This window comes from Metopolophium dirhodum, chromosome 1 (assembly GCF_019925205.1).
Source record: "Metopolophium dirhodum isolate CAU chromosome 1, ASM1992520v1, whole genome shotgun sequence".
In the NCBI taxonomy this organism is placed as follows: Eukaryota; Metazoa; Arthropoda; class Insecta; order Hemiptera; family Aphididae; genus Metopolophium; species Metopolophium dirhodum.
Genome location: NC_083560.1, coordinates 30,954,330 through 30,969,492, shown reverse-complemented (window position 1 = coordinate 30,969,492; position 15,163 = coordinate 30,954,330). Strand labels below are relative to the sequence as shown.

The 15,163-nt window shown below is 26.2% G+C and overlaps 1 protein-coding gene across 1 annotated transcript; it reads left to right on the top strand.

Moving 5' to 3' along the window:
- Positions 1-1,989: 1,989 nt before the first annotated feature.
- On the top strand, positions 1,990-5,487 carry LOC132934725 (kelch-like protein 2). Its single transcript, XM_061001063.1, has 10 exons — positions 1,990-2,132; positions 2,191-2,419; positions 2,493-2,668; positions 2,737-2,833; positions 2,952-3,108; positions 3,196-3,293; positions 3,356-3,661; positions 3,743-3,886; positions 4,848-5,100; positions 5,185-5,487. Exons 1-10 carry the CDS (start codon positions 2,026-2,028, stop codon positions 5,370-5,372), a joined length of 1,755 nt encoding a protein of 584 aa, XP_060857046.1. The 5' UTR covers positions 1,990-2,025; the 3' UTR covers positions 5,373-5,487.
- The last annotated feature ends 9,676 nt before the right edge of the window (positions 5,488-15,163 follow it).

Here is a 15,163-nt window from a genome sequence, read left to right as displayed (position 1 = left end):
TCTGACATGTTTAATTAAATTTGCCTTTAAAGCAAATGATTCTTCACAATTATTACAAAAATATATGTTCTTTTTAACAGGTTTTTTTTTAGGTATATTTATATGTTTAATCCTATGGTGCTTATTTAAACCGGATATAGAATTATAATTTGAATCGCAAACTTCACAATTAAACATTTTAACAATTAATTAATAAAAATATATTTAAATTATTAAAAAGACGACGAATCTTTATCTTATTACATGGTATCACAGAGACGAATGTCTCTTCGCAGGAAAAATTTTTTGTCGGATCCATATCCGTGACGTCACTGTTATCTATGCACGTCTCTGTGATAACAATAATCTAAAACGGTTGTATAATTTCTACATTCAATATTGGTATCAATTAAACATTTTAATAATTAATTAATAAAAATATATTTAAATTATTAAAAAGACGACCACATTCAATATTATTGTATCGCTGATAATACAGAATGGTATCACAGAGACGTGCATAGATAACAGTGACGTCACGGATATCATGGATCCGACAAAAAATTTTTCCTGCGAAGAGACATTCGTTCACAGAGACGTGCATAGATAACAGTGACGTCACGGATATGGATCCGACAAAAAATTTTTCCTGCGAAGAGACATTCGTCAATATCAGCTGCAGCCGCTCTTTGTTTTGTATAATTTTCATTGCGAACTGCGAAGACATATTAAATATTATTAATATTAATAATATAAGGTTATAATATAAGTGTATTCAGTTTATCACATTCCGTTCCGTATCCAGTATATCTTAATTCGTGGTCACAGGTTAACCACCGTAGAACCACTCTTACCATTTTCTCTTATCACTCACGGACACCTGGGTATCTAGACACGGTCTTTATTTTTTCGGGTCATTTCTTTTGAAGGTAAGTTTTTATTATTTTAATACATTATATTAATTAGACGAAAAAATACATATTCTAATATTTATTACTTGTATAAAACTTGTCCTTAAGGTATTTTTATTAAATATTTACCTTAAAATTGATATTTTGGACAGTATGAGACGAGGCACAATAAGACAGTTTTTTTTTGTCTTATACTCTTCAAAGGCGTTCTTGTCGTTCTTGATGGCTGCTTAAGTATCGGTTAAGACTAAGCGTCAAAATTCATCGGTCACTAAAGAAATCCTGTTGTTTATTGTTATCAGAAATTTTGAAAACGGCCCTTAATGTATACCATCTAATGTGTTAAATTTTATTAATATAGCGAATATTTATTAATACTTAATTAGTGTTCTTTTAGGGCTAGTAATGGTTAAGAACCTAGTCAGAAAAACCAAAAATGGAAGTTTTAGTGTTTTAAAACAAAATAAATTGAATGAGATTTGTCTCTTGGAAAAATGAATGTCTCAATGTGCCACTCAAAACCCCTCTCCCCTACACATTCTAAGATAAACAAACTGTATTACTTATTTTTTTTGGCACTTAAACTCTTATTACTAGCATGGGTGATTAAATATCAATTAGACTATTCAAATTAATATTCATATAATTACTGATTTTAAGTTAACACTGGGTGTATAACTATAAAGGTAGGAAAATAACACTAAGTTTGTACCTAAATAGGATTCAAATTCAACATTTTTTCACTAAAATAATATACTGTACAAACGATCTCAAAACAATATGTTGGTAACGGTGTACAAAAACGATTCTATAATATTTTAGAATCTTTCCATTTTTCATTAAATATTATGATCTGATTTATTTTGTATTTTTTTGAAGATATTATTGTTATTATAAATGTGTTTTTAGTTTTTTACTATATGGCTTAAAATTTAAATTTAAATTCAATTTTTTTATTTTAATTTCAAGTTTGCTTATTGATATTAGTTTTTTCTGCTTTAAATTTAAAATAATATATTTTTTACTATTTTTTCATAGAGTATTATTAATCATTTATAACGATAATTATAATTTATTTATAAATGTCCTTTTAGTTTTAAGGCATTCAAATCCTGGGCTTAATATACAATTTACAATGCAAAATTCAAAGCAAATACCAGAAACCAGGAGATGTAAACCAGCCAAATTATATGAAAAATCATCATTTGTTGATATTTATGAAGTATTGCAATCCTTAAGAAAGTAAGTGGTAAGTGATTTAAACTGATAGATAAATATTAAAAACAAATTTTGTTTTTAGTGGTGAAGTTTTTTGTGATATTAAACTTGAAACAGATGATAAAAAAATAATATTCGCACATAAAGTAGTTTTAGCATCGGCTAGTCAATATTTCCATGCTATGTTCACAAAATTTCTAGAAGGGAATCTTGATCTTGTAGTTATAAGACAGATAGACTCAACCGCTTTACTGCTCTTGGTAAATTTTATTTATTCAGGGAAAATCATGGTTACTGAAGAAACCGTCCAGGTAATAATAGATAAAGTTTGATTTAACTATGGAAAACTAAATTATTTAAATTGTATATTGTTTATTTCTCAAGGTTTTGTTACCAGGTGCAAATCTCTTGCAGTTAGAAGAAGTAAAAGAGGCATGTTGTGATTTTTTACAGACACAACTCTGCCCTGCAAATTGTATCGATATAAACGCAATAGCTAATTTATATAACTGTACGGAATTGTTAACAAGTTCAGAACAATATATTCAACAACACTATTCGTACGAAATATTATTTATTATTATAATTCTATACATTTAATTTATTATTGTTATATTTTGATTGTTAGAGAAGTTGTTGGTAGTGAAGATTTCCTATCTTTATCATCGGCACAAGTAATTAAGTTGATCTCCAGTGATAAACTTAAGGTTTCATCTGAAGAAAAAGTAGGCAAACTCGAATTGATGATACTGTTATATTTTAGTATTGGCAAAGAAAAAATTCAGTAACCTTCTAATATGTAATATGAAGTCTAATTTTATTAATTTATATTTATTGTTTTAGGTATTTGAAAGTGTTATTCGTTGGGTAAAACATGAATTAGGTTCAAGAAAATGTTTTTTACCCCATTTACTGGAATACGCACGTTTACCATTAACATCAAAGAACTACATAATAGATAAAGTTGTTGAGGAACCTCTTCTTAAAAATTGTTTTAAATGTAATTTTTTTCTTTAAATATACTTTTACTGTGAATTAATTTATATTTTATAATATATATATATATTTATATTACTAATTTATTAAGGTAAAGATTACATAAGTGAGGCATTAAATTTTCATATACTCAAGGCAGCAGAACTTATTCCACAAAACATCCGGCATCAACCTAGATATGGAGATAAAGTATAATTTTGTTATCATTTATTTCTCTTTTCAATATATTTAACATTTTTACATTATAAAAGGTGATATTAGTTGATGGTGGAATGGATACTAACGTAAGTAAGGGTATAGAATGGTATGACTCAAAAACGGACCGATGGCAGTATGCACCAGAAATGTTTACAACCCGTGAAGGAGCTGGTCTAGCTGTAGTGAAAGAAAATTTAGTGTTTGCTGTGGGTGGTGTTGATAAAAATCATGTTGAAACTCTTCGTTCAGTTGCTGTGTTGGATGTTACTTCAGAATCATCATATTGGATACAAACAGTTGACATGATAGTTAAACGAGAATATCCAGTAGTTGGTGTAATAAACGATTATCTATATGTCGTAAGTAATGTTGTAATATAATTAGTACTTCTATATTTATGTTATGAAGTAGTTAATAATGAATTATATAATACATTTTAGGTTGGTGGATTTAATACTGATGATGGAGATTTAAATAGTGCAGAACTGTTTGACTACAATACTCAAGAATGGAGTATGATATCTAGTTTACCTTTTATAAGATGTTCCTTTGGGGCCGGAGTCCTGAATAATCTTTTATACGTGGTAAACTATTTTATTATATGATTTTAAATTTGTAATATATTTGTTATAATAATAATAATAATAATAAGTGAAGTAAATTAAATTCTCATGAAAACGAAATATAACTACAAAATAAAATATTTCTAGACAGTAGGATTGACTATTTCACGTACATAATCCCTATCAGTGGAGACATTGTCACCATTTGAATTGTAAGCCACAGGTAGTAATAAAGTTATTCCAATTATCAGAAATTTACGAAACAATTGTATTTCGGATCTCCTGAAATCTTTCTTGAGTGTTAAACCAATAAAAATAACATTGAATGTAAAAGGCAGGCACCATCACCGATAATTTGTGTATCTAATTGAGGTGTCAACATTCCATTGACAAAAAGCTCTTCAATCAAAATATCTGAACAAATTCATTGAATAGGCACATTTTTAAATAATTAACCAATAAAACGAATAAAATCGATATAATTCAGTTCAAATGAAAGAAAGTTGTTATAATAATATACCGACTATGTTTAATGAAGATATTAATAAATAATAATGGTCATCATGGAAATAATAACAATAATAAAGTTCATTGTATATAGGTATACAATTTACACCTAAATTTTGTTCTTTGCTGATTTTAACACCTTAGACTCAACATTTTGCAAAAATCCTTTCTTAGTGCACAGTGAAATTATAATATTCATCAACCCTATAGCTCTAATAGGTTTGGCGTTGTTATGAATCAGTCACTCAGGACAGTCTCGTTTATACATACAGATTAATAATTTTGAACTTATGTCATATTTCGATTGAAATGCTAATTTATAATACATGTTTGTAATTAAAAATAATAATATTGTGTTTATTCAACTTTTCATAAATGATATGTACTCTATCACTTTTATTGAAAACGCTATGCGATAATATTGTATTTTCGGTTTTTTTTCTACTTCACAATTTGTATTAATTTTATTTTATAGGTAGGAGGATATGATCAATCATTACGGGATTTAGACACTGTTGAATGTTATCATCCCAGTTTTGATACATGGAAACCAGTTGCAAAAATGTCCGTGTGTCGCAGTGATGTCGGAGTAGGAGTTTTAGATGGTGTACTGTATGCTGTAGGTGGTTATGATGGATTGAACTACCTTAGTAGTGTTGAAACATACAGACCAAGTACAGGAGTTTGGACTTCTATAACAGATATGCATTTGCCTCGAAGACATCCTGGTATATCTTGTTGTTTAATAATTCTAAATTATTGCAACAAAATGTTTGTCAATATATTAAATTTAAGTTAAATTTTCAATATAGGAGTAGTTGCATTAGACGGTTTATTGTATGTTGTCGGTGGACTCGACGACTCTCACTTTTTGTATTCTTCAGAATTTTACAACCCACAAACCAATTCCTGGACCATGGTCACAACATCAATGAATGATGAACGGATTCATGCAGTAGTACAAGCCATTAATAGGCCAAGACATTTTACAACTTGTTAGCATTCATGATGTTTATTTTATACAATTTATTAATGTTTATTATATTGTATTATAGTATCATTATTGATTTTCCATTAATTTTTTAGTTTTTAAATGTTTTGTTAAAAGGTTTTCATATTATAACCGTCATTATTTGGTATTTATTTAATTATATATTAATTATAAATTTAAACTGGAATAAACCTAAGGTAACAATTTTTATAGTTATTAATATAGTAGGACTTACATCTATTTATGTAGACTGAATGACAGTAAAAATAACCACTCAGAATCTAAAATATTCAATAATTATAAATTTAATTAAATTATAGTATTATTATTGATATTAACTATTGAGTCTAAATACCACATAGGTTAGATTAGGAACGCCCGTGCTGTTTCACTTTTTGACGCTGCAGGGAAACCGTAGTCTGTAGCTTAATAGCAAGACTGAACGGACCGAGAACTTCTGTTGTAAAATTACATTATGAAGTCTGGTCATGTCAGATCTAATTTTAAAAGGTTAGTTCCATGAACAATCACAATTTTTTAAAGTGTTGTCATTTTTTAAGGGAAACGAAGTGCACAGGGTCAGCTAGTTATTCATAAATCCAATAACGTACAATCATACAATCATCTACATAAATACTACTGTACCTACGCACAGACTAAATCATTTTTTCGAGTTAACCCGAAACCCGAATTAGTTTTGTTTTTTACAAACTCTTCATGTGATATATCATTTCGTATGTATTTCTTGTGGTGAGTTCGATTTTGTAGAGTTAAATAATCAATAATAATAATAACAGGAACAATCTAACAAACAATCATTGGTAATTTCTTGAAAATAAAAATGTTTAATAATTTAATTGATTCTGATTAAAATATTAAGTATTTAATTATTTCTTAAACCTATTATATGATATAATTTATTACTTTATTACTTAATTAGTAAAATAAATCCAAATATAGCCAATAGCAATATAAAATAAACTGAAAGTATTGACAGCCGTGACCAAAATAAGAAAACACTAATAACTAATAATAACTTGTGTTATTTCATTATTTGCGACGAACTTCCAAAGCGGAATTACCTATGTCCTATGTACTCAAATATCGTAATACGCGGCTATATTTATTATTTACCAGTTTTTCGGTAATCACGAAATCATAATTTATATTTTATTTTATTTGTCTATGGCTCAACAGTCAGTGCCCCTATATTTAAAACATTTTAATATTTTATTATTTATTATATCCATCGACTTGGCATGTGGGAAATTGTACATTTGTAATTTGTATCACATTCGGTCTACGAGTCTACGACGCGCCTCTCACTACGTACCTACTCAATTTTCAATGTTATTATTATTTCATCGTACAATTTTTAAGTACATAATGCAGTAATGTGGAACATAAAATTACTAATTTAGCGAACACTGGATTACTGGAATAGCTGATGAAAATAAGAATTAGTTTGACGTGGTGGTAAATGCAATTACCGCCATGTATTATTATCTATGACCGTGTTACGGCGGCTTATCCCACCACTTTGCTCCGGCGGGCGGCAACGCGAATTATTTTATGAGATTTGTGAGTTTTGAATAGGTTGTGACTATATTATACGACTTCTGTAACAATTATACTTAATATGTTCCTCGCCTCACTGAGCTGAATGGCTGAAAAATGAATAGTTGTCCGACCTTATCTTCTAAGACCGTGTACGCATCGATGTGAAACAAGCCTCAGCCCTACATTTATATGCTTGTACATTAATACTTGAATATTTTTAAATAATTAATTAATAATAATTGTTAGTGATAAAAATAAGGGATAACTAAATTTAAGTTTTGTTGCGATAAACCTTACAGAAATAATTTTTGTACCTACGCAATAATTTCCTATGGACGCAAATAAAAACAACATTTTCAAAATCCTGGAAATTTTCTTTATTTAATTTACACATAAATTTGGGTGAATTGACTAGTTTTTATTTGCGCGTTAAAAGCAATATAATACAAATTTTCAAAATTTTCATAGTTATCAAATATGTTTGGGTCTTTATTGTATATTTCTTCTTTGTTACAGTAAATTATATATTATTATTATTTAAATGAATCATCAAGTTTTAAAAATATGTTTTTTAAAAAGAAATTTTTAAATATAATTTACCTATTTGAATTTCTGTTGGTTTTGACAGTGAGTTTGGTATAGTAGTAAGTACAGTTGTGTTCGACAATGATTTTGTTGTAGAAATCAAAGTGTTTTTTGGTGTTACTATTCTAGTTTGGAACCTTAGTCAAAGTTTTCTTAGTTAAAACTAAGAAAAAACTAAAAATTTCTAGTTTTACAAGTTTTTTTTAATATTGTCGATATAAATTTTTTTGTAGGTCAAGAAACTTGAAAATGTAATACAACGTTCCCGATGTTAGTTGATGATCGTGAAAATTTAAAAAAAAATTGAGTCCACAATAATTTATAAAAATCACGAAAATTGTCAAATTATTTCAAGTTAGTAATTCATAAAAAATTTTCTATTTACATTTAAGATTTGAAAACTTAATATATAGATTCTCCTTAAATTTTTCTATATTCAACCCAAAAAAAAAAGTTTCCCGGAAAGTCAGATTATTTTATACGAGCTTTTGAAACTAGACATAATTGTATATTAACCCTAAGTTAACAAATTATCGTACAACAATTTTATTATTTTGTTGTTATTCAAAACTATAATAACGTAGGTAATTCGTCAAATGTTTATTTTATAATTTTCTATACATTTAAAAACATTTCCACTTGTTTTGAGTTATTTATAGACGTTTGACATTTTCATTTTTATATTCTAGCAATGTCAATAAAACTGTATTTATTGGGTCATATAGCTTGGAAATTTAATACAAGGTTACTTATAAGTTGTTATATTAGCAAATGATAAATATTAAATATCCATAGGCACGATGTTTTTTTATATCACGCTCACATATATATTTATTCAAAATTTAATAAATATTTAAAAAAAATTGATATATTGGATAAATGTTTAATTTCCATTGGTCATAAGTTTTTAAATATTAATTAATTTATAATAAACATTGTTTGAACTCTTTTGCATTTCACAATTAATACTTAAAACAAACATTAAATAAATATTTTGTATCAACATTTATTTTTTAAATTAACAAATAAAAATTTAATTAGTATTTAATTTCTATTGTTTATGGATTTTAAAATATTTAAAAATACACAATAAATATTGTTTGAACCCTTTTACAATTAACAATTAGTGTTGGAATTATGTATTAAATAAATATCAGATACCAAGATTCTATAAATATTTAATTTTCATTAGTAAAAATATTAAAATAGACTATGACCATTACAAATATTATTAAAAGTAAATAAAATTATAGCAATAAATATGTTGTTACTTTTAAGTAAAGGTACACAATATATGCCATTAACTTTTGAAATATTCAGTTATAAAAAAAAAAAAAATGTAAGTATTGAATAATGTTATAATAGCAAAGCTGCAAGTATTCGAGTATAAGTTTTAAAACTTCATAGTATAGAGTATTTTAATCAGGTACTTTAAATCTTAAGTAATAGGAAATAATTTAGTTGATATTGAATATATTCTGTAATATTTGTAGAGAAATGTTTATGCTTTAATTAAAAGAACTACTGGTAAAAAATAATTAACAAAATAAAAATTGTATAGAATATAATTTATCTATATTAGGGTGGCCCTTATATAGTTATGGGGGTAAGGAAAGTTAAATATTTTAGATTTCTCACCTACTTAATTTTTTCATTACCATACGAAAGGTATATGGGTTAAATTTGGTGATGATTAATAACCCCCTTCAGGTGCCGCAAGAGGGTTGAATATTGATAAATAGGGTAGTTTTAGGGTTATTTTGATTTAATTCATTATATATCGCAGTAGAGGTGCAGTAAAGTGTTCAATTAACGTTGGTATCTATTTTTTTGCCATTTAAATTTTCATTCAATTTGGATTCACTCAATGTTATAAATTCTTGATAGCGGTTGATTACTTGCTCCAAAGATTTCTCATGTTTCCTAACCATTTTTTTTTTAAATTTCATGTAATTTTCAAAAGGAAATCATGAGCACTTCTCTAGAGAACCAAATTATCAATAACCATCAAATATATGTATCAGTCCATGGATATTTTGTGATACAAATTGTTCCCCACAGAGCTCCTCAAATTTTTCAACAAAATGTAATAATAATTTTTCACTGGCATTAACCATTTTTTCAGGAATTTTAGGAGAGATAAAATAATTCTAAAAATACATGGAGGTAAATTCCTTTTAAGACTATTCGCCCAGTATATAGCAAAAATGATTTAAACTCTGTTGCTTTCCATCTTAATACTTTATTCAATCTCTAAATGCTTTTTAGAAAAATCGCAAGTTATGGTTGGTTTAATAGATAAAAGGCAATTAGTAATTATATTTACATTATATTTACGCTTTGAATGCGGACAAATACTGAAGCTCTTTTAAATATACCCAACCATAGTAAAATTACTTTTTTTACTAAACCCAGACATTCTAAATGCATGTAATCAATACTGAAATCATCTACTATATTTAAATATAGAATTTGAGTTAAATTTGAAACTGTTTTCAAAATATGATACTCATCATCAGTATGGTTTATAAAATCTAAATGTGTTCGTTTGGGGAAATTCGTTCCTAAAAAACTCATTCTGTTATTTACACGAACACCGTTAATAGTGCATCTTGGACAAGAATAGTATCCAACATGACCTTTAGTACATAAAATGAAGCTTTTAGCTGGTGTATCACAGCAAGTCTCGAGCATAACTAAGAATAGGCAAGAGCTGCTGGAAGAGTTTTTTGTAAGTGGTAGTCCATCAATACCAATAACCAATTTAATTATGTTTTCACTTACATAATATGAAAAATTACAGTGGGATTTTAAACCATTGCTTACCAAAATGGTAATAAAATCCTGGATTTTTAATTTTATTTTGCCTATTAGATATATTTGTTTTTAACACAGTTCTAGCATCTACTGAAAAATGATTAAAACAGCCATGAGTCTGAAAGATCTTTAATAATACTGAGAATGCAGATAAAGTAATATTATTTTCAATTGTCCAATGGGCTAATAATTCAAGAATGGAATTATCATTATCAAAAATATTATTTCCATTTGACATACATTCATAGTCAGAATCTGAGCTACAATATTTAAATTCTAGTTCGTTTACACTATTTTCATCAAAATCAATAATTAAAAATGTGCCCCCTGATGTATTATTCACTTTTACACTACTGATGAATGATGGTAAATTTTGATTTTCGGGGTAAGCAAATTGGTAACATTAATCTGGGGTGTACTTGATTCTGATTAAAACTGTTAACAATATACCTACTTAATAAGTTCTAACTATAAAAAAAACTTTAAAAGTGATAATAATAATATATTATAATAAATCAAATTATGCTTGCAGGTAACATATAATAAAATAACTATAATAACTATAATAACTATAATAACTATAATAGATAAATAGTCGGTTAGCCGCTTAAATATAAATATAATTTGTAATAATAACATTAATGCATGTTGTCGTGGATCAGTTATCTGCAGGATTGCCCACGACAACGAATGGGAAATTGAAATATATTTTTAATTTACGATACATCAAAAGTTTAACAGCATTATTGAGTACACTGGCAAAAACGATTAATGAATTTCTTATTCAGTGTTCGAACAGTACCGATAGGTATTTAACAATGGAATTAAATTGGCACGAAGAAATTGAAGGCATGTTGTGTATACAATTATTGTTTCAAATGTACAAATATATTGGTTAAGATAAATCTATTTACATACAATAAATACCAAAAAGGGTACTTACGTTTATAAAATAATGTTTTTTATTTTACATTTTTTTGCCCATTATGCAAGAGCAAAATTTCACGAATAATGCATACCTACCTATATAATATTATTATCATAATATTAAATTGTAATTTGAACCAATACTAGGATATGAAAAAATTAATTGTGTCATTGCATATTACTTATTACACTTAGCCCTTAGGTCGTCAGTTAGAATTTATATCAATAAGTAAGTTTGCTGAAATATAAGAAACATATGAGAAAAATAGACTTGACTTTTGAGAAACTTTATAGAATGTTTAAATTATTTTTACATTCATATAATTATACAATAACTCAGTTGGATGTTTACGGCCATTACAAACTACAATATAGTTACAACATAATAAGGGTATCACTACATTTTTAGAAATAGGTAAACTACTACTTTATGGGAATATGTTGGTTATTACCTACCTGGAAGTTAAATTTTCATTTTAACATGGATAATTTTATGTCAAAAATATGTATTTATTTAATATTTATGTAATATGTATAGTAATTAACTTAAAATAATATGTAAAAAATGTAAATAAATAATAAAATTAACTATTGAAATATGAAATAACTTTATCTAACATATAGTAGGTACTTAATCATATATGTAATAGGTATGTATGTACGTACTGGAATATTGGAAAATTATGTATTTATAATATTTTTCAACTTCCAAAGTAACAATATATCAGGATACTTATATTAAATTTTCAAGCTTTTTGACCCAACACATAAAATATTAATGACATATATAGAATAAAAAGTAGAAAATGTCCGTAAACAGTTCAAAACGAATCTAAATATTTTCAAATGTTATCAAGTATAGGAATTGATAAAATAAACGTATGATATAAATTTCAAGTGTTTACGAATTTTCGTTTTTGAATATCATCAATATGAAAATAGTTACATTAAAAATCGAGTGAATGTCCAATCTTTTAAAAATATGAACTTCATACGCTGATAAAAATTTAATTTGACTTACTTTTAAAAAAAAAAACACACATTATTATAAAATCAATACATTGATCTCTCTGTTCAAAATTTATAATTGTCATTTAGTTGCACTACTATGTTAGAGACAGATTTACATTATGTGTTTGCAAACACTGAATATTTACTAATAGGTACTTTATGTATAGACAGTATATAATATCATTGATTATAAATTTATAATCAATGATAATATTTATAGGCATTCATCTATGATATATGTATTATACATGTATACATGTTATGAAATTTCATAGTTTTTGTATTATGTAGGTACAATATAAATATTATGCCAGCTATAACCACAATAGGAACAAAAATAAATCAATAAAAAGTTATAAACATGGAGTTGAGTTCAAATCAATTTTTAATTAATCCAGTTAATTTGCTGTAAAAGTTAGTGTGTTTCCAAATATAATGTAATTTAAAAACTATAGAGGTAAAAAAAAACTAATTTTTATCATTTGATAACAGCAATTGGTCTTAACTTCATACTAATCCTTGTCCACCCAAATGTTTCGTTCATACCCTGTTCAGTCCTAGTCAACATATATGATTACACATACTATTTCATACTTAGTTTATTTTTATAAATTATAATTAATATACTATTCAGATGTATTTATTTATCAATAATTATTTATGGCCATGTGTTTTCTGTATGAGTTTTGAAAATATTAGTTTTACTTTTTAGTTTAATACTTGTAAATGAGAGATTTCCCGTCATCATTAGTAGTACCTTCTTCTATCAAGATGGTACTACTAAATTAGCAAAACTATTATTTACTTATTTAAAAAAAAAATAAATACTATAATATTATGTAGGTATATTAAAATTGTTTTATTATTTAGGCAGTTCCGGACGTAATTTTCTAAGGAGTATTGTTTAGGCAACTTATTATGGTTCTTAATTCTTATAATTATTATCAATATGGCATTATCTTTGAGTGTATTAACGTTATTACTTATTACTTAAGTTGATCTTTCAGTAATTCTAAAAATGAAATTTGTTTCATCAACAAGCCTTCTATGGTTTAATAAAATAAATGTTCAATATTCAATATTAAAATATTAAAAATACATAGTCACAACTTTTTATAATGAGCATTTAAAATTCAAATTTTAACAGAACATCAATGATATTATATACTGTCCATACAAGACAGTATATAATATCATTGGTTAAAAGTTTATAGTCAATGATAATAATTATAGATATTCATCATCTATGATATATGCATTATACATGTATACATGTTATGAAATTTCATAGTTTTTGTATTATGTAGGTACAATATAAATATTATGCCAGCTATAACCACAATAGGAACAAAAATGATAATAAAAAGTTATAAACATGGAATTGAGTTCAAATCAATTTTTATATAAGCCAGTTAATTTGCTGTAAAAGTTAGTGTGTTTCCAAATATGATGTAATTTAAAAACTATAGAGGTAACAGCAATTGGTTTTAACTACATACTAATCCTTGTCCACCCAAATTTTTCGTTCATACCCTGTTCAGTCCTAGTCAACATATATGAACAGGTACCCATAGCTCCACCGATCTATAGTGGTTGGATAAGGCAGAAATGTTCTTGTCATGGCTTTTAAATAATTTTGACCCTTATTGGAAACAAGCACAAGCTAATTGTCTGTCGTGAACTTCAATTTGGTCCCGTTTCATTAACTTTTCCATTTCCGGTAAAGCATCTTAAGTAAAGAAGTCTTAAATACATTTTTTCTTTCTAATAAAATCATAATATTTCATACTTGGTTTATTTTTTATAAATTATAATTAATATAATTGAGTTTTGAAAATATCAGTTTTACTTTTTAGTTTAATACTTGTAAATGAGAGATTTCCCGTCATCATAAAATATAATACCTTCTTCTATCAAGATATTAATACTAAAAGCAAAGCTATTATTTACTTATTTAAAAAAAAAATAAATACTATAATATTATGTAGGTATATTAAAATAGTTTTATTATTTAGACAGTTCCAGACGTAATTATCTAAGGAGTATTGTTTAGGCAACTTATTATGGTTCTTACTTCTTATAATTATTATAAATATGGCATTATCTTTAGGTGTATTAACGTTATTACTAATTACTTAAGTTGATCTTTCAGTAATTCTAAAAATGAAATTTGTTTCATCTTATTGATCCTTACTAAATATTGCTTTGTTCAGTAGTTCAGACAAATAATAATCGCGTAATCCAGAATAATAGTAGATTTTATAGTGGGTAAGAAAATCGTCAATAGCTTTTTTTTTATAATTTAACATCATCTTATAAGTTCTGAGATATGTTTGAAGGCAACCAAGGCAAAACGGATAAGTTAACTTTGGGCGAATAACCTTTTTTTCCATATTATAAAAGTAATGTGTTAGAGCGAGTATGATACAATATAAAAGGTACAATTGTAAGCATGTAAAGATTAATATAAAAATAATATACAAAATCTATAGGAAATTTTATATCAATCTAAATATGGCGCATCATTTTAATTTTTAATTACATACACTTATATTTATCTTATATATTTTTTAATTTTAATAATATTTTAACATGATTTTCAATCATTTAAATTTTTATTCATATACACAAAAAAAACAATCCACTTTTAATCATACCCGTGGAATTCATGGACTACCTAAATCTGTCAAAATGGATTGATAAAATACAGCATTCCAGGATATTAAAAATATTGCCCAAACACATTATAATGTTTTAAAATCAATTACCCTAACGCAAATTATGCTAAATTACCCACACATTGCATTTAAAAAAAAATACGTTCAAACGCAAACATTCGTTCAATTTATGTATCCAAAATGGCACCCAAACTATTAAAAACTTTATTTTAATATATCTAT